Genomic DNA, 21,503 nt, shown 5'->3' with positions numbered 1-21,503 from the left:
TAAATAGAAAGAAGACGGTGTAGGATGGAGAAGAAAGATTAAGACTAGAAGAGAAGGGAAGGTGGACAGACAATCTGGCATTAGCTAAAATCAGAGCTCTTTAGCGTCTATCATGGATATTTTTGCCATTGGACACAAAGTCTCCACTGGTGCAAGTCTCCCCTAGACCACAGTCTTCACACTGGATGCATACATGTCTGGAGGCATATAAAGACATCCAGATGAGGGGTGCAGAAACGGCAGCTTAAAGGAATCACTTTCCAGATCCTCACTTCCATATGTGCCACTTCCTGACACTAATCTGCCTAAGGGCTTCATCTGCCATCTGTAGTTTCCCTTCTCACCGCTCCTTTCATAATCACCCTTTGCCCACTTTACAAAAGGAACACACGGCTCTCAACCACCCTATGGAATTTTCTTTAAAAATTTGTCATAGGTGGGGAGGACAAACAAAGGAACAATTCATGAAAGCACAACTCCTGATGCGGAATATGTAACAGCAAAGCAAAGAAGGCAGAAATAACAAAAGGAACAGTACTTTATTTTATCTAGCTCCAAGCCTTTTCCATCTACCTATCTTAAACTAAAATTCAAGTGTAAGATTCATTATGTGAAATGCATATATGCATATTAATGCACTTATGTGAACCAAAAAATAAAGTTAGACTTTCTTCTCATGGAAAATAATTCTAATTTTATCTGATTAATTTTCCAATGAGGACTGACTTTACCAATTAAATGATGAACACTTACCGTAAACTGAACTAAACTAGCAGCTCCAAAGTTAACAAAATATATGTAAAACACATATGATATTTGTGTATGCACAATAAGCCAGAAATATATCCTTTGATTGTACTGTTCATTACACTTTTATTAAAAAAATTAAATATCAACTTTAAAATGTGAAGAGAGACAGATTTTCTAAATTCTTTTAGCAGTTATGAAACCAAAAATACTTGAAGACCACTGCCCTAGATGTCCCTCTTTAACAGAGCAGGGCTGGTGGAAGAAGAGCAAAATGAAAAGGGAAGCTTCTCAAGTGGTCCACCCTTGTCTCTCTGCACACACTAGAAGGAAAAAGACACACAGAATGTCTAGCCAGTTTCAGGTAACACTGCTGCTGTTCCTTGCTAGCTTTCTACCTCCTTTTTGTACAACCTGGAGTTCCCACTCTGCCCCTCCCCCTAGACATTCCTTTCTCATTAAGGTATCATACTCCAAAGCGGCTCTGTTCCCATAGTCTCATTTCATCATCACCCTTTCAAATGCAGCTGATCTAAACTAAAATGTTATATGGTTAACCAATTCGCCAGTGTCATAATATCCCTTAAGGCTCTCAATGGATTTAGCTTAGCTACATTTGAGAGATTTATGTTGGGATACTTAATCTAATAGAGCCTCAAATTTGTGGAATTCTGGTCATCTGGAGAGGATTATGAGCACCACCCTGCCTAAGATGCAGGGACACTCGGGCTTTGAAGCCAGGCTCTGGGCAAAGGAGCCTGACAATTCAGAGGAATATTAAAAGAACCACCCACTCTAGTCTACTCTTCCCTTTGTTCTCCAAACCTAATCCTGGAAATATGCTCTTCTTACTAGCTTCCAGACTTGGCACCCCACTCTTTAAGTCTTTTCCTGGCTTCAAACATCTAAGATTGGAGGAAATTATATCCTACACATCTGCACTCTCACAGGGGTCACAGGAGGAGCACCTAGCAGTATCTGTGTATAAGCACCTAGCCCTTAACAGGAACATCTCATTCATCACTCCCAACAATCCTGTGCAAGGGGCTTCCCAAGTCCCACTTGGTGAAACAGGCCCAATTTGTCCAAAGTCACACAGCAAATGTGGATTCAAACCCAGGTTTATGCATTCATTTTAAAAAAGAGAGAGTTTTAATAAGCTTTAGAATGTGCCAAGGCCCTACGTTAGGTACTGGGCAGGAACACGGTGGTGAAGAGAGAGCTCTGTTCTCAGAGATCTTGTATTCTAGTAAGGGAGAATTAAGCAAGCAGGTTGAATCAAGTCAGTCTGTCTCTCTCTCCTTCTATCACACTCTGGGAAACCACAGATTTTTAATCATTTTGCCCAAGGTTTATTCAAGTTATAATGACAACTAATTGTTCAACTCACCTAATTGATCTGATCTAAGTCCAGCCCATGGGTGTCTTCTCCCCACTGAGGAATTACAGGACTCTGACAAATACGACTTTTTCCACAGAAAATTTCTCTGGTACTCACTCAACCCCTGTAATGCAAAGTACAATTTAAGTAAAATGTAATTAATGAAAGTTGTTTTAAAGTATACATCAGTAAAAATCATGTCTGAACCTCTAAAAAGAGTGGAAATACTTAAGACTAATTAAACACAGAAGAGCTCCTTAATAATAGCTTCTAATATTTACCCAACCCTGCACTAAGCAGTTCAGTGTTATAACCTTAATCCTCACAACCACTTGAGGCAGATGCTACTAGGAATGGCTACCCTTTTGCTGGATGTTGGAATCAAAAGCTTGAGCTTTGGTCTGAAAATGGGTGGCAATTTAAATCCTCATCACTATGATTATCCTAATTAATGAAGTTCTCACCGAGTACACAATATTATATTGCAATAGTATGCCTAGTTCCTTGTGAAGTTTTGTAAAGTCAACCAAGAAAAGACAAATTCCCCTCCCATTCTGAATACAAACCCTCAAGATAAAAGAAGACTGCAGGGCTTGTGGAGCACTGTGGTCAACTGTTCATGTTGCGTGCTTGATCATGACAGCTACCAATCAGAAACTATCAACAAACCTTAAAGAAATGCATGATTATGAATAATGTGTTTCTTATACCCTGTCTTTAATCTCGTCGGGGTCCCATTTCTCAAGCCTTTAAAAGACATAAAACGCCCTGAAGTTTTAAAGGGAACAGGTGTTAAATGCTAAGCTGTGATGTGGTCCACAGGTGCCCCAATCTGAAGCCCCCACAGTTCTCATTATAAAGTGCCCTCTATGTACACGCCTCTGAGCACCTCCCCCGTTCCCGCCCCAAATAAATCCATCTCAAACCATCTAACTCTTCCACTCGACAACTCAGAACCGAGTGCGAGCGGAGAGGGGGCTAGGTAAGAGGAGATGAGCATCCTCCGGGATAGTGACAGGCAGCCTCGGGAGCTGACAGGTTCTAGGGGGCGGGGGGCGCGGCCCAGAAAGCCAGTGAGGCTCCGGCACGCCGCACGCGCCCCGCCCTAATTCCCCCCATCAGGCTTCGGGCCCGGGGACCCCGTCCTCACCTTGAAGCGCACCGGCATGTCGGCCTGAGCTGGAGCCCCCGCCACCCCGACAGTTAACGGGACAAAAAGCTTCGAGGGGGCGGGGCGACAACAGTAGGTTCCCAGGCAAAAGCTTCGGCCCAGCGTCCTCGACTACGCGCCGGCGCACTCCGCGATTCCCTCCTTGAGCCCTGTCGCTCTGCCTTTCCCCGCCCATTCTGAAGACTAAGAACCAATTGAGACTCCAAAAACCCCATGCCGTCATTAAGATTCGGCCAATTAGTGTCGGAAAGGAAAACGCCCGCCTCCCGAGCCAAATCCCGCGGGCTGGTAAGAAGTGGCGGGCGGAAGGCCGGCCAATGAGGCTCCCGGACCCGAAGTGGGCGGGGCCCCGCGGGAGCTTCGTCCTGACGAAGTGATGGCGTCTGGTTTGTGGGCCACTCTGCAACAATGGTCTAACTGCTGGGATTCGTTGAGTCACCGACCTCGCTGGGCCCCGATTCTTGACGTCATAAACAGCACGGTGTGTTTTTTATTCCAACGTGTATGACAGAACCGAATGTTTCTTTTTATGAGGTGAAAATATTCAGGTCTGTTCTTTGGAATATCAGTTCCTGCCATGGACAACCATGCTACACTGTTAACTATCACATCAAAACGAAGAGGCCAGAAAATAAATATAGTTTAGGCAGGCCAAAGCCCAATTTTTTTATTGCATCTTGAAAGGCAAACTGCTGACTTTCGGTGATGTTTTTGCCTCTCACAACCCCTTCCCCTAGAAGACGTACATGTAGCTCCTAGATTAGGACGCGTTCATTAATGATGGTTGTGAGTCTCAACTCTCAGAGCCTCGGCTTTGTTTCTCCTCTCATCCTTTTAAAAAATGAAATTTCGTTTGATTTTTATCATCATCAATAAATATTTCTTGAGATTCTACCTTTGAGAGAATGCCATGCTGACCCTAACAACGGAAGAGAGCTAAATTGTCCAGATAGTTAATATGCTTGGGGAGAGTGAACATATATTTAGCCAGTAATAGTACAATGTATCATGTGCTAATCGCCAAATAAGTGGTATTAACAACATAGACATTGGAGGAAGGAGTCATCCCTAAAAATGATGGATAGAAAAAAGTTCAGGAATAAAGATTCAGACTCAGCCTTGAAATTAGAAGAACTAAAATAAGTAAAGAAACCAGAGCAGTTAAAGGGTAGATGTCTGAATGGAATGCTGCCAGGCTTCTTCCAGGAACAACAAATGCAGTCTCATTTTACTCGCCTCACTTGTTAACTGAAGAAAAGGATACCCTCTTGTAAACTTTCAAATATTAATATTAATCCTTGATGCCCTCCTTTAAGCATTTTCTGCAGAGGCTTGTCTTCTGAATCCTAATTGATGTCTCTATTCTTCATCATCTGAGATGCTTAAAAATTCATTTGAAGGAGCCACCTGATATCTGAAACAAAGGGAATATGAAATTAGTCCCTGTACAGCCATGCATCCAAGGGGCCCTTGATAAATGTTAATTGGTGATGACAGCATCTCTGTCGTGTAAATTAAAAATGGCACAAACAAGATGCAATGAAACATAAAATCCTCTGCAGGAAGGCAGACCGGATCTTATAGGATAGGAAAGATACAGCTCTGATTGTACATAAAGCTTTGTTACCACTTAATGCTAAGGTGAAATCAGTATGTATGTAGAATGTAGCCTATCTGTCAAACAAGGACAATGATAACTAATCTGGCTCTGCTGAGCAGAAAACGACAAGAAAACCAAACAGCAGATGGTAAAAAAAAAAAAATTACTTCGTCACAACCTGAGTTTGCTGAAATGTGTTATTAAGGACCCAGGGAAGAAGAATGTTTTACTTTGTTATTTTTAAGAAAATCCTACTTCAGTTTGGGGTTTCCCTGGTCGTTCAGCTGGTAAAGAATCCACATGCAGTGCAGGAGACTCTGGTTTGATTCCTGGGTCAGAAAGATCCCCTGGAGAAGGGAAGAGTTGCTAAGGGACTACGCACAGCACACAGAGCAACAGCTACTTCAGTTTATGAACCGAAGGCATAGACATGAAAAATAAGGACAACCTTAGTAAGTAAGAGTTTTGTAGCCAGTTTTATTAGCTTTTAACACTTCACTGCTGCAGGCAGCAGACCCAGTACCCTGCAAAATTCCACCCATATGTTCTGGGGAGTCCCTAGGAAGCGTCTCACATGTGCTTACAGCTACCACATGTAATTTGCCCAGCAGCACTGTCACTTCTTAAATAGTCACACATCTCTAGGTGTCACTCTTCCTGTTGACTCAAACATTTACTGGGGACCGAGTCATTACTGGGCACAGACAGCATGGAGTCTCCTTGGCCTGCTTAGCCCTGCTGGCAATCTGTGGCAAAGCACCTCCCTACACTTTTTGTGTGACCCCTCTTATTGAAGGAATACCAAAGTGTCTTACAGAGTTCTTCCACTTATGTTTTAGCCTTCCTCATCTCCAAAGGGCTCAAAACGAAGTCCATAATTCGAATCTAAGCCAGAAAGTAATTATTTTAACTAATGGGTAGCATTCTGTAAGATAAGGGTGTCACAACTGGCTCCCTCTTCCCCTTCTTGATTTCTCTGTTTCTCATGCAGATAGATTCTCTTTTTGCCTATGAGCAACTAAACCAATACAACCTCTAAAAAGGCAACTTGGTGATGCTTTTCACCCAGCAATTCCACTTTTATAAATTGTCTTACAGATATACTTACCCACCAACCCACTCCAGTACTCTTGCCTGGAGAATCCCAGGGTCAGGGGAGCCTGATGGGCTGCCGTCTCTGGGGTCGCACAGAGTCGGACACGGCTGAGGCGACTTAGCAGCAGCAGCAGCATACTTACTCACGTGAAAAACCAATTCATTCAATGTTGTTTACTGCATTGTTTATAGTAACAAAAGTTGGAAGCAACTTATATGTCCATCTGCAGGGTGCTAGTTACATACATTATGGGTCCTCCAGGGCCAGGGCAGGAACAGGTCATGCAACAAGTCTGCACAGCAGTGCAGGCTGCTCTGTTCCTTCTGGCTTTCTGACTCAGCAGATGTCAAGTACATATTATGTGTATCTGTCAGGGTATGGTAGGGAAAACAGAAACTACCAGGAGCATTTCAACAGAGAAAACTTAATATAAGCTATGGGTTATTGGAAAACTTATAAAGCTAAAAAGAGAATGAGAGCATGGTAATTCCAGGAAGTGCCTCACATCCTGAAGCTGGAAGAACAGAGGGAAAATGTTGAGGTTATTGGAGCACAGGGCTTCCCTGGTGGCTCAGACAGTAAAGAATCTGCCTGGAATGCGGGAGACACGGGTTGGATCCCTGGGTCAGGAAGATCCCCCTGGAGAAGGGAATGGTAACCCACTACAGAATTCTTGCCTGGAGAATCCCATAGACAGAGGAGTCTGGTGAGCTACAGTCCATGGGGTCGTAGAGATTCAGACACAACTGAACAACTTACACACACACACACACACACACACACACACACACACACACGCACACATTGGGGCACATCTCCAGGTTGGCTGGAGAAATTTCATGGGAGTTGGTCAGACTGCTGAAAAAGATTCATTGCCTACCTGGTGCTGGTGCCTCTGAGGGGACAAAATGAGGCTGCCAGAAAAAAAGAGGGAAGGAAACATGGAGACTGTAGCAACTGCCACCACAGAGGTAAAGGTCATTGTTAAGGAGCCGCAGAGAGGAAAAGCTAGCAAAAGAGAATTTTCCTATCTCTCTAGTGTCCTCTCTTAGCAGACCTGACAGGGAACCAGCAGAATCCAAAGGGTCTATAGGTTCCAAAGGGTGAGACTAGAATTGAGACAACAGTTATTAACTTACACACCCCCATAGAACTCTTAAAAAGAAATAAGCATTGTTTTGAGCTGACTTGGAATGATTCTCCTTCATCCCCTCGCCAAAAAAAGGCAAGTTGTAGAAGAGTGTGTGTGGTATACCTGTTAATTGGGATAAAAGAAGGACAAAAAAAAGAAAGAAAGATGGTAACATTCATAAACACTTTTCTTCACAAATCTAACTCCATAGTAGCAGCTATGAAGATGAATGTTTTATTCATAGTTTTCAATATACGGAAATTTTATGGTATTGATAGCTATCATTAGGGCTATCCTTCTACTTAAAATGACTCCTTCCATTGAGCCTTTCTAGAGTCACTGTGGTTTATATCTATCCCAATAGGGCTCTTGATTCTTTTGGAGACAAAAACATATCAAAATCGCTTACAGCAATTATTTGTACCTGAAGTGTAAGTATGCTACTCATTCTACTAAGAACTGGAAGTCAATCATCTTCACAAAGCTAGCAATCTCCCATCATTTTCTCGGTAACAATGGAAACATTAGAGAATTTGTATTTGCCTCTAACTATATTTTCATTTCACCAACAAATGTATTATCTATAAGCAAAACAAAAGACAAAACAAAAAACAGAAGTTGAAGAAAAAAGATGCAAAGATGAGTAAGACACAGTAGGACAGACACGTATACAAAGAACACAGGAAATGATAGAGAAGGAAGATAGGAAGGGGCGAATGTGAGCACCCTGGTATTCTGAAGATGCTTTATAAATCTAGAGCCAGAAACTTTGATCTAAGACTGGGAACTAAAGAGCAGACAGGCTGAGGAAGCTGCTTTAATAAGTGGTGCTGGGAAAACTGGTCAACCACTTGTAAAAGAATGAAACTAGAACACTTTCTAACACCACACAAAAAAATAAACTCAACATGGATTAAAGATCTAAATGTAAGACCCAAAACTATAAAACTCCTAGAGGAAAACATAGGTAAACACTCTCCGACATACATCACAGCAGGATCCTCTATGACCCACCTCCCAGAGTAATGGAAATAAAAGCAAAAATAAACAAATGGGACCTAATTAAACTTAAAAGCTTTTGCACAACGAAGGACACTATAAGCAAGGTGAAAAGACAGCCTTCAGAATGGGAGAAAATAATAGCAAACGAAGCAACGGACAAAGAATTAATCTCAAAAATATACAAGCAACTCCTGCAGCTCAATTCCGGAAAAATAAATGACCCAATCAAAAAATGGGCAAAAGAACTAAAAAGACATTTCTCCAAAGAAGACATACAGGTGGCTAACAAACACATGAAAAGATGCTCAACATCACTCATTATTAGAGAAATGCAAATCAAAACCACAACGAGGTACCATCTCACGCCTGTCAAAATGGCTGCGATCGAAAAATCTACAAACAATAAATGCTGGAGAGGGTGTGGAGAAAAGGGAACCCTCTTACACTGTTGGTGGGAATGCAAACTAGTACAGCCACCATGGAGAACAGTGTGGAGACTCCTTAAAAAACTGAAATAGAACTGCCATATGACCCAGCAATCCCACTGCTGGGCACACACACCAAGAAAAACAGAATTGAAAGAGACACATGTACCCCAATGTTCATCGCAGCACTGTTTATAATAGCCAGGACATGGAAGCAACCTAGATGTCCATCAGCAGATGAATAGGTAAGAAAGCTGTGGTACATATAAACAATGGAATATTACTCGGCCATTAAAAAGAATACATTTGAATCAGTTCTAATGAGGTGGATGAAACTGGAACCTATTATACAGAGTGAAGTAAGTCAGAAAGAAAAATACCAATACAGTATACTAACACATATATATGGAATTTAGAAAGATGGTAACGTTAACCCTATATGCGAGACAGCAAAAGAGACGCAGATGTATAGAAGAGTCTATTGGACTCTGTGGGAGAAGGCGAGGGTGGGATGATCTGAGAGAATAACATTGAAATATGTATATTATCATATGTGAAACAGATCACCAGTCCAGGTTTGAGGCATGAGACAGGGTGCCCAGGGCCGGTGCACTGGGATAACCCAGAGGGATGAGATGGGGAGGGAGGTGGGAGGGGGGTTCAGGATGAGGAATACATGTATACCCATGGCTGATTCATGTCAATGTATGGCAAAAACCACTACAATATTGTAAAGTAGCCTCCAATTAAATAAATTTTTTTAAAAGGAAACCCCCCCAAAAAATTCCCTGCAGGAGTCACAGCTGAAATATATTAAAACAATGTTTTTTCCAAGTGACCAGAATTTTAAAAATTTATAAATCCTTGTGTTATAAAATATCTGGAATTATAACTTAACAAGCCACTATAGAATGTTTGCTCTTAAAACAAGTAGGTCTTGCTCACAAGAATAAGGATTTTATTAAACAAATGAATAAATCTGTGAACTTAATGCTCATAAATAAATAAATAAGTTCATCATGGGCAACACCTGAGCTAAAGGACGTTTCGCTTTCTCTTTTGTTATGCCCTCAGGGAGCTGAATCCAGGCCAGAGATCAGAAAGATTTTAACTAACTTTCACTCAAGATTCTTTCCCCAAATAAATTACTTGCTGCCTGTTGTCTCTCTTTTACTCTCTTACTGCTTCAGAAATGAGAGTAAAGCTGGTTTAGAAATCACCATTTTAGCAACATGTTGAGACATCATCCTTACATATATATACGTATAATTTTCTCTGAAATACCTTACAATGTAGCTGAAATGACAGTTTCCAGGCTCAGCAATGCTCTGGCACTTGTAACTTCCCCTCAGGTCACACTTACATGGGCTTCCCTTGGTAAATCTTGAGCTCAGTTCAGTTCAGTTCAGTCTTGTCCGACTCTTTGAGACCCCATGAATTGCAGCATGCCAGGCTTCCCTATCCATCACCAACTCCTGGAGTTCACCCAAACTCATGTGCATCGAGTCGGTGATGCCATCCGGCCATCTCATCCTCTGTCATCCCCTTCTCCTTCTCCCCCCAATCCCTTCCAGCATCACGGTCTTTTCCAGTGAGTCAACTCTTCACATGAGGTGGCCAAAGAATTAGAGTTTCAGCCTCAGCATCAGCTCAGCCTTTGCCAAAAAGCAATCAGTCTGACCACTGCTTTCTTTGGCATTTTTCCATAAGTATTAACTGCCTTTTCCTCATATGAATGAATTTCTGATTGCACAACTGACGAAAAGTAAAAAATATTAAGTCAATGGATTCTGCCTTAGAAGCAAAATTGCTGATACTTCTCGATTTTTGTCAGCAAGAACCAAATAAACAGTCTGTGATTAAGGCTTACGACTGAGCCAAATGCAATTTGCCCTTCAGACATTTAGCCCCGTATGCCTTTGTTGACAAAGAAGTGTCTAGCTTTTGAATCAGTGGGGTACCTTTTGGAGGGACTCCAGTTTTCTTCTGACAACATGGACTTATTGTGTGTGAAAGCCTGAGGGACTCCCTGCCATACAGGGCTGTGGCTGAGTACAGTAATTCTCAGTAAGGCATAAACCACTGCAAGCCTTACATACCATAATAACATTGTGCCTCCACTGAACAAGGTGCAGAGAACAAAATTGTGAGGGATGAAATTCCTTCCATTTTAAAGCCTTCACAGTTTAAGATCCTGTTATCTAAGAATTACCTTCTCTTGGAAACCCACTCCAGTGATCTTGCCTGGAGAATCCCAGGGACGGAGGAGCCTGGTGGGCTGCCATCTACGGGGTTGCACAGAGTCGGACATGACTGAAGTGACTTAGCAGTAGCAGCAGCAGCATCTTCACTGATTACTCATCGTCTTAAGTCACCATCCCTACAGATTTTTCTAGAGTTGCTAATTCAGCAGATTTGGAAGCTTTAATTTTCTGACCACTTAAACCAGATGTCGTGTCTTAAAGATCAGATTGAAGGATGCTACCCACTTGCCTTCCTTAGAATCTTGTAAATTTCTAGTCTATGCCCAAATAAATTTTGAAATGGTCTTTTATCACATAGTTGTGTATATACCTTGATAATTACAGATCAAGACCAAATATTGCTGCTGGAATCACGGTTCTTTCTATTAGCATCCCCTGGAGAAAGGAATGGCAAACCACTTTGGTATTCTTGCCTTGAGAACCCCATGAACAGTATGAAAAGGCAAAATGATAGGATACTGAAAGAGGAACTCCCCAGGTCAGTCGGTGCCCAATATGCTACTGGAGATCAGTGGAGAAATAACTCCAGAAAGAATGAAGGGATGGAGCCAAAGCAAAAACAATACCCAGTTGTGGATGTGACTGGTGATAGAAGCAAGGTCCCATGCTGTAAAGAGCAATATTGCACAGGAACCTGGAATGTTAGGTCCATGAATCAAGGTAAATTGGAAGTGGTCAAACAGGAGATGATAAGATGACACTGACATTTAGTAATCAGTGAACTAAAATGGACTGGAATGGGTGAACTTATTTCGGATGACCATTATATCCACTACTGTGGGCAAGAATACCTTAGAAGAAATGGAGTAGCCTTCACAGTCAACAAAAGAGTCTGAAATGCAGTACTTGGATGCAGTCTCAAAAACGACAGAATGATCTCTGTTCATTTCCAAAGCAAACCATTCAATATCACAGTAATCCAAGTCTATGCCCCACCCAGTAACGCTGAAGAAGCTGAAGTTGAACAGTTTCATGAAGACGTACAAGACCTTTTAGAACTAACACCCAAAAAAGATGTCCTTTTTATTATAGGGGACTGGAATGCAAAAGTAGGAAGTCAAGAAACACCTGGGGTAACAGGCAAATTTGGCCTTGGAATACAGAATGAAGCAGGGCAGAGACTAATAGAGTTTTGCCAAGAGAACGCAGTGGTCATAGCAAACACCCTCTTCCAACAACACAAGAGAAGACTTTATATGTGGACATCACCAGATGGTCAACACCGAAATCAGATTGATTATATTCTTTGCAGCCAAAGATGGAGAAGCTCTATACAGTCAACAAAAACAAGACCAGGAGCTGACTGTGGCTCAGATCATGAACTCCTTATTGCCAAATTCAGACTCAAATTGAAGAAAGTAGGGAAAACCACTAGACCATTCGGGTATGACCGAAATCAAATCCCTTATGATCATACAGTGGAAGTGAGAAATAGATTTCAGGGCCTAGATCTGATAGATAGAGTGCCTGATGAACTATGGACAGAGGTTTGTGACATGGTACAGGAGACAGGGATCAAGACCATCCCCATGGAAAAGAAATGCAAACAAGCAAAATGGCTGTCTGGGGAGGCCTTACAAATAGCTGTGAAAAGAAGGGAAGCAAAAAGCAAAGGAGAAAAGGAAAGATATAAGCATCTGAATGCAGAGTTCCAAAGAATAGCAAGAAGAGATTAGAAAGCCTTCGTCAGTGATCAATGCAAAGAAATAGAGGAAAACAACAGAATGGGAAAGACTAGAGATCTCTTCAAGAAAATTAGAGATACCGAGGGAACATTTCATGCAAAGATGGGCTCGATAAAGGACAGAAATGGTCCCTAACAGGAGCAGAAGATATTAAGAAGAGGTGGCAAGATACACAGAAGAACTGTACAAAAAAAGATCTTCACGACCAAGATAATCAGGATGGTGTGATCACCCACCTAGAGCCAGACATCCTGGAATGTGAAGACAAGAGGGCCTTAGAAAGCATCACAAACAAAGCTATGAACAAAGCTAGTGGAGGTGATGGGATTCCGGTTGAGCTATTTCAAATCCTGAAAGATGATGCTGTGAAAGTGCTGCACTCAATATGCCAGCACTTTGGAAAACTCAGCAGTGGCCACAGGACTGGAAAAGGTCAGTTTTCTTTTCAATCCCAAAGAAAAGCAATGCCAAAGAATGCTCAAACTACTCCACAATTGCACTCATCTCACACACTAGTAAAGTAATGCTCAAAATTCTCAAGCCAAGCTTCAGCAACACGTGAACCATGAACTTCCAGATGTTCAAGCTGGTTTTAGAAAAGGCAGAGGAACCAGAGATCAAATTGCCAACATCCGCTGGATCATGGAAAAAGCAAGAGAGTTCCAGAAAAACATCTATTTCTGCTGTATTGACTATGCCAAAGCCTTTGACTGTGTGGATCACAATAAACTGTGGAAAATTCTGAAAGAGATGGGAATACCAGATCACCTGACCAGCCTCTTGAGAAACCTGTATGCAGGTCAGGAAGCAACAGTTAGAACTGGACATGGAACAACAGACTGGTTCCAAATAGGAAAAGGAGTACATCAAGGCTGTATATTGTCACCTGCTTATTTAAATTCTATGCAGAGTACATCATGAGAAACGCTGGGCTGGAAGAAGCATAAGCTGGACTCAAGATTGCTGGGAGAAATATCAGTCACCTCAGATATGCAGATGACACCACCCTTATGGCAGAAAGTGAAGAGGAGCTAAGAAGCCTCTTGATGAAAGTGAAAGAGGAGAGTAAAAAAGTTGGCTTAAAACTCTACATTCAGAAAACAAAGATCGTGGCATCTGGTCCCATCACTTCATGGGAAATAGATGGGGAAACAGTGTCTGACTTTATTCTGGGGGGCTCCAAAATCACTGCAGATGGTGATTGCAGCCATGAAATTAAAGGACACTTACTCCTTGGAAGGAAAGTTATGACCAACCTAGACAGCATATTCAAAAGCAGAGACATTACTTTGCCAACAAATGTCTGTCTAGTCAAGGCTATGGTATTTCCAGTAGTCATGTATGTATGTGAGAGTTGAACTGTGAAGAAAGCTGAGCGCTGAAGAATTGATGCTTTTGAATTGTGGTGTTGGAGAAGACTCTTGAGAGTCCCTTGGACTGCAAGGAGATCCAACCAATCCATCCTAAAGGAGATCAGTCCTGGGTGTTCTTTGGAAGGAATGATACTAAAGCTGAAACTCCAGTACTTTGGCCACCTCATGCGAAGAGTTGACTCATTGGAAAAGACTCTGATGCTGGGAGGGATTGGGGGCAGAAGAAGGGGACAGAGGATGAGATGGCTGGATGGCATCACCAACTCAATGGACGTGAGTTTGAGTGAACTCCGGGAGTTGGTGATGGACAAGGAGGCCTGTCATGCTGCAATTCATGGGGTTGCAAAGAGTCGGACACGACTGAGCAACTGAACTGAACTGAAGTGATATCAAGTTTCTATAAGGGATCAAGAATTTGTCAGCACATAAATCAGTTTTCCTCTCCTTAGTGACCGATAATTGTTGCTTCCCTTAAGAAATTTGTGTTTGAATTTTGCTGAAGCAATGAGTTCACAAATTCATGGTACTGTGTTGTTCATCCTTTACTCTTAACTTTTGTTAATTGAATTAATGGTGATTGACAGTGTAGTGAATGATATGCCCAATTGTGAAATACACTGAATTTAAAAAAGTTGTTTTAGTATTATTGAGAACTACCTGACTTTGAAGAAGTTGTTTCAGTATTATTGAACTACCTGTGAAATAAGTTGTATAATGCTCACTTTAGTTAATCATGGCTGTGGCAGACAATGAGGAGGACTTACTCCAAGTCCATTCCAGCCTCCCTCTCATATCCTGCAGAAGCTACAAAGCTAAAAGTCCCTTTGACCTAGATGGCTTGTCTGAAATTCAGGGAACCCAGATTCAATCCCTGAGTTGAGAAGATCCCCTGGAGAAGGGAATGTCTACCCACTCCAGCATTCTTGCCTGGAAAATCCCATGGGAAGAGGAGCCTGGCAGGCTTCAGTCCATGGAGTCAGACATGACTGAATAATTAGAGGGCTTTGCATTTGAAGTCCACTTAAAACTTATATTCTGCTCATAAGAAGCACTTAATGAATTAGATGGAAGAAAATGAATTAAGCAGAAGAAAGGGAAAACATAGGTATCTGCTATCATGGCATAAATCACGGCAGTAACAGCAGCAGCATGATTCTGAGTTAACAGCTTCCTGATTACAGGAAAGGTGACAGGTCTCTGGACACAAGGCTTGTAGCAGTGGCTTGTTAATTTAGCAGGGAGTGTCCTGCTTCTACAACTTCCTGACTTTAGTGAATCTGTCATGTGGCATAGATCCAGAGTCTACTTCTTCAGATGTCCCAGTGAATCTTTAAGCCACTTGTATGTTACCATAATAATGTTGTATAGCAATTATTTCTAAATGCAGCAACTTAAAACAATAACCATTATCATTGCATGAATCTATCAGTCAGCTAGCCAGTTCTACTGGTTCAGGTTGAGCTTGGCTGATCTTACTGAGCTTGCTCACGTGTTTGTGGTCAGCTGATGGGCTAGCCAGAAGCTGACTGGTCTCAGATGGCCTCAGCTGGGACCACTCATCACTGCTCCATGTGGCCCCTTGTCTTCTAGCAGCCTAGACTGGACTGTTCTCATGGAGTTCCAAGAGGAAGAACAAGGTGTACAAGGCTCTTGAGGATTCGTCTTAGAAACAGCACACCATTTCTACCACATTCCATAGGCCAAAGCAAGGTTCAGTGAGAAGGAAACAGACTCAATCCTTTGATGTGAGGAGTTACAAAATCACATTATAAAGGAGGAATGAAAAAATTGGGGCCATCATTGCAATAAATCTGCCTCAACACTTAATGCACTAAAAATACTTTTTCTGTTTTGAATTGCTAGAATAAATTATGTTCTCTGCATTTTAACTCTGACTTGCACAGCGGTGGATTCGACATTTTCATTTATCTCCTGCTACTGCTGCTAAGTCGCTTCAGTCGTGTCCAACTCTGTGCGACCCCATAGACGGCAGCCCACCAGGCTCCCCCGTCCCTGGGATTCTCCAGGCAAGAATACTAGAGTGGATTGCCATTTCTTTCTCCAATGCATGAAATTGAAAAGCGAAAGTAAAGCCACTCAGTCGTGTCCGACTCGCAGCAACCCCAGGGACTGCAGCCTACCAGGCTCCTCCATCCATGGAAGTTTCCAGGCAAGAGTACTGGAGTGGGTTGCCATTGCCTTCTCCTCATTTATATCCAGTCCCTCTTAAAACTCTAAAAAATGACAGTAAATGAGGAAAACGGGTATAAACTGAAAAGGTCAAAGAGAAAGGCAGAGGCAACAATGGCAAAATAGAGATATCAACAATACTGGGGATATGAAGAGCAGATTGGGTTCTCTGGGAAGTAGACTCTGAGATGTTGTTATGTGTGCCAAATGTTTATTAATGAGGGCCCTGGGGTTCCACACCTATAGAGGGAGAGCAAGGGAGCAGGAGTGAGCAGTTCAGCTGCAAGGCCAGCCTCACCACAGCCTCAGCCAACTCCATAGGGAGTCCAAAACGAGCATGGCCCATCAGAGTTGTCCTGCACTGGACCCTACTGGCCTCCCTAGGAAGTGTATGGCCTTGGACACGGTGGCTGTCTGCAGTGAAGGTAATCCCTAAAGGGGCTTAAAGCAGGATATAGCCTGCTGAGCTATATTATTGTATTATTCTATTATCAATACTTTTTAATTTAATTTAAATATAATTTTATAAATTATATATTTAAATACAATTTTACTTTAATTTAAAATATAATTATTTTTACTTTATACTTTATTATATTATTTATACTTGTTGAGCCAAGCTCAACACAGCCAATAGCAGCAGGATATGGACAGTGCATCACTGTAAGCATCTTCCCACTACAGAGTCAGTGTTCTAACAAGTAGCATATATTTGAAGCCATAGGCCAAAAAATGTCTGTTCCCACTGACAGCTAGTCTCAATGCAGCTATTAGAGTCTTAGACCCCAAACCTTCAGGAGCGAAGAAGGGTACCTGACAGCACTTGGCTCCCCTCATTCAAGCAGTAAGCCTGGATTTTGCTGTGCGCTTTTCATTCCCTATGCTGATCTCCCCTGCCTTACCATGTGGCATGGTATTATACTTGGCCTCCACAGAATATCATCCCTAGCCTTGTATTTCCAGAGATTCAAGCAGAGTTGGTGCAAGGCAATTAGGGAAGCCAGATTCAGGGGCCAGCAGGACATTCTGGTGAGGGTAATTGGACAAAAGGCAGAAGAAGGATGGGAATTAGACAGGAGAAGAGCACAGGATCCCCTACTCTAGAGGGGAGCAAGGAAAACAGAAATAATCTGAGGATCTGGGCCCAGAACTCATCTTTCTACCTATAGGTGTATAAAACACAGCATTAAGGAAAATTATCAATATTAGTGAGCCCAAAAGAGAAAAAATATTGGCTCCCTAAAATTAATTACAATTATAGTCATTTATAAACTCGTACTACCATTTATGCCTAATTCCCCAGTGGCTCAGTGGTAAAGAATCCACTTGCAATGCAGGAGCCACAGGAGATGCAAGTTTGATCCCTGGGTCAGGAAGATCCCCTGGAGGAGGACATGACAACCCACACCAGTGTTCTTGCCTGGAGAATCCCATAGGCAGAAGAGCCTGGAGGGCTACAGTCCATAGCATTGCAAAGAGTTGAACATGACTGAAGCAACTTAGTACCATGAAGCACGATAGCACATATACATGTCATAAAGTGTGTGTTCAACATATTAATTGGAAAGCTGAACTCTGCAACTCTGTGGACAGTTGTTAGTGTTTGTTACTACTTCCTTGTGATCCAAGGCTCACACCTTAGCACTAGAGAACACATGAGCCAGAGGGCAGCTTCATTCTCTTCTGACGAGAGAGAACTCTGTGGAACAAATCCATGTTTCAAATAAGTGTTCTTTTTCCAATATAAATCACTCTGTTATTGTAGTTGTACTATTCTCTTGATCATGGGCTTTTACTGTGAAGAAAGTAAGTGTTTCAAATATATGCTTTTTCTTAGACAAATGCAGTAAGGTATGTGCAAACACGTCGTGAATTGAAAAGTGTTTTGGAAATGAGCAGTTTTTGTTATTAGGTATTAAGAATGGTTTCCTTTTATACAACTTCTCATGTTTGCTGTTCCTAAACAGTAGAACTCACATGGGTTAACAATTTTTTTTTTCTTATTGATGTGTAATTGCCATATGACATTACATTGGTTTTAGGTGAACAACATGATGATGTGATAAGTGTATAAACTGCAAGACAATCACCACAATAAGTTAACATGCATTCCCACACATAATTGCAAAATTTTTTATCTTATGATGAGATCTTTTAAGAACTACTCTTTCATCAGCTTTGAAATTGCAATATAGTATTATTAATTATAGTTGCCATATGGTACATCACATCCTTATGACTTATTTTATAACTAGAAGATTGCAACTTTTGACCCCCTTCACCCATTTCTTCCCTGGTGACTCAGATGGTAAAGCGTCTGCCTGCAATACAGGAGACCCAGGTTCGATCCCTTGGTTGGGAAGATCTCCTGGAGAAGGAAATGGCAACCCACTCCAGTATTCCTGCCTGGAGAATCCCAGGGACGGAGGAGCCTGGTAGCCTACAGTCCATGGGGTTGCAAAGAGTTGGACATGACTGAGCAATTTCACTTCACTTCACTTCTTCACCCCTTCTTCAAATTTATTGTAAACAATACCTTTTATGATTAGTGTTACTATTATCGTCTAATATTTAGAGTGCTTGATACATGTCTTAGGACTATATATACTGTATCAGAATGGTTCTGTCAGGAAAACAGAGCCACTATAAGTGGTATAGGAATAAGGAACTTCATATAGAAACGACAGCTTTCATAAATAGAGAGGAGCTGAGGAAGTAAAGGTCTAGAAGGTGGCAGCTGAAGGAATGAAGAGTCACTGGTGACTTCAGCCTGAAGCCCTGGAGTGTGCGTAGAGAATTTTTAGCTCATGGAAGAGCTCTGAGAATGCTGCCAAAACCACAGAGTGAGAGCTCATGAAGAGGGCTCTGAGCCCGTGTCTGGTGAAGCCCTGATGATCCTCGGCAACTATTACCCCGAAAAAATGGACTCCCTTCATATACCTTCCAAGTCTTGCACAAGTCACAAATTCAAAGTCTCACAAACTCTAACCTGGAACCACTAGGAAGGGGGATTCTGGGAAAGGTAGTTCCCAGCCTTAGATAGCAATGATGTCCATGGTGCCAACTTACCAATAGGCAATGCAGCACACAGACAACTCTATTATCTACAAAGGACACGATGCTGCTAACATCTAGGGGCAGTTAAAATTGGGGTCACAAAGAATTGAACACAACTTAGCAACTGAACAACAACAGCAAAAAATGATGAGATGCTCAGTAATTTGCTTGAGGTCACATGCTAATAGGTGGCAGAGCTAAAACTCAAATGGAAGTTTGTTTGATGCCCATGATCATACTTCTGATAACTATTCTCTAATGGCCCCTCAAAAAATCAATAGAAATACTGATTATCTGTCATAATATTTCTTTTTGTATTATTTCCTGTCTGTATGAGTACCGGAGGCATATGTTATGCCTGGTCTAGAACGTTGTGGGTAAGCGAAACAGATCTCAGAACTAAAGTGATGCGTCAGGGCTGCCTGTCTCCTTGCGGCTAATGGGACATTTCTGCTGCCCACAGTATCAAGCAAACCGCTAGGCAGCTTCCAGAGCTACATTGTCAGCAATTTTCTTTTCTTATTCTGATTGGAGAAAAAATAATATCTATGCTACTCAATTTTCCAGTTTTCTCCACATGCTATGCTCTAAACAATGTACCTTGGACCTCCTTTTGGAGAGAGGCAATGCTTTCCATTACCTCAAGATGAGTGAGAAGAGCTTCAAGCGAACATTTGGAGAGCCTGATGTGGAGAGCCTCTTTGGACTCTATGACACAGAAAGGCTATTATCTCATTCCTGCCTGGGACACACAAAATAGTGAAAGATTGCAGCTAAGTTTTCTGGTTTAATGGCAGAATGATGAGAGGCTGCTGCGTTAGGAACAGACCACGTTTCTGCCCACGGTAGGGCAAGACTGTTTGAGTTTCCTAGTGAGCCAAGTTGAACAGATGAGAGGGAGCCAACTGACAGTCATCATGTTCACTTCTACCTAAGATTGGAGGGGAAATGTGACCCAACAGTGGATGGCCAGAAGTCCAGGTGCTGAGGGTGGTATTGCGGTGGCTACTGCTGTACAGCCCCACCTGCACCAAGAGAGCTGTGGTCAGAGGTGGGCACACCTCCAGTACATCCCTTGAGGGACAGAGCCAGCAATTGGCACCTGCCCCGTCAGAGGAAATCATCAGGTTACAAACTGCACAAGCTACAACAGGTCTTTTTTTCGTTTAATCCTCTCTCTTTTTGAGCCTGGTCCTGAAAAGGTCAGAAACAGCATCTAGAACATAAGGAAAAGAAGGAAGGCACAGCATTGAAGGAGAAAAATCAGTCATGCATCTCTCCACAGTCAGGCCCATGTCTGGGTGGAAAGAGGCAGGAGGAAGGGAAAAGGGAAGTGAATCAGAGTTTTGTACTTCGTGAGAACTTTAAAATCTCTAATTGGAGGCTGTTTTGTGACTACAAGCAAACAAGGGATTTTTTTTCTGAGTAACTAAAAAAGTTTGGGACCTAGATGAGATTCTGTCCAGAAAGAGGATTTAACAGGAAGAAATGGGAAAGAATAAACCTGATTTATGCTTTATCCTATTCAGTCCAGCTTGTAAGTAAAATGATTATACCAATACAATGGGAGAACATAAAGGAACTTGTAGAAACTCAAGACATTATAGCAGAATCGTAAAATGCCATATAAAGAGCTAGAAAATAAAATTGAGGACACCTCCTGGAAGTTGGCTCAAAAAGAAAAATAAATCCATGAAAAGACATAAAAATCTATAGTCAAAGAGGTCCAAAATCTGACATAATAAAGGAGTTGAAAACAAGAAAAAAAGGAGAAGAAATGTAGAGGAAAAAAATGCTAGAAATATTTTCAGAATTGAAAATATGGGTTTATAAATTAATAGTGGATATGTATTAATTATTTAGCAAATATTTGAAAATATCTTATGAGCTTAGTCATATTCTAGAACTACAGCAAAGACTAAAACAAGCAAAGTTCTTGCCAAGGGGCTTGCATCCTACTGGGAGGATATAGGTAATAAGCAATGAAATAATAACATGATATATCAGAAGGGTATAGGTGTTACTAAGTAAAATGAGGACAGGGGAATATGGAACAATGGGGTGGTGGGAAAGGATTGCTATTTTAGATCAGGGGGTCAGCAAAGCTGTGCCAAAGGAGTGATAAGTGCAGACATGTTGGAAATGTAAGCAGGGCAAGGGCAAGATTCTTTTTCCATTTGTTTATGATAAGTTACCTTGAATAGAATAATAGGAACCCAAACAATTGAATGAATGAATCAAGGCATAGGAGCAGCATATGCAAAGGCCCTGAGATGAGAACATCCTCGTTTTTTTTCAGGAATGCTCATGTAGCTGGAGTAGAGGAAGCCTGTGGGGAAATGATAGGTATGACCTTGTAGGCACGGCAAGGACTTTGCAT

At 41.8% G+C, this 21,503-nt stretch overlaps 1 protein-coding gene across 2 annotated transcripts in view; it reads right to left on the bottom strand.

Annotated features, from left to right (window-relative positions):
- MDM1 (Mdm1 nuclear protein) overlaps positions 1-3,433 on the bottom strand; it is a 28,751-nt gene extending 25,318 nt beyond the window's left edge. For both annotated transcript variants that reach the window (XM_018047972.1, XM_018047973.1), the window contains exons 1-2: positions 3,279-3,433; positions 2,138-2,252 (exon numbers count right to left, since the gene is read on the bottom strand). In XM_018047972.1, coding sequence (XP_017903461.1) covers positions 2,138-2,252; positions 3,279-3,296 — 133 coding nt within the window. In that variant the 5' untranslated portion in view covers positions 3,297-3,433. The remainder of the gene's footprint in view (positions 1-2,137; positions 2,253-3,278) is intronic.

This window comes from Capra hircus, chromosome 5, assembly GCF_001704415.2.
Source record: "Capra hircus breed San Clemente chromosome 5, ASM170441v1, whole genome shotgun sequence".
NCBI classification, from domain to species: domain Eukaryota; kingdom Metazoa; phylum Chordata; class Mammalia; order Artiodactyla; family Bovidae; genus Capra; species Capra hircus.
The sequence above is the reverse complement of the archived record's forward strand: the minus strand, read 5'-3'. Positions and strand labels throughout refer to the sequence as shown.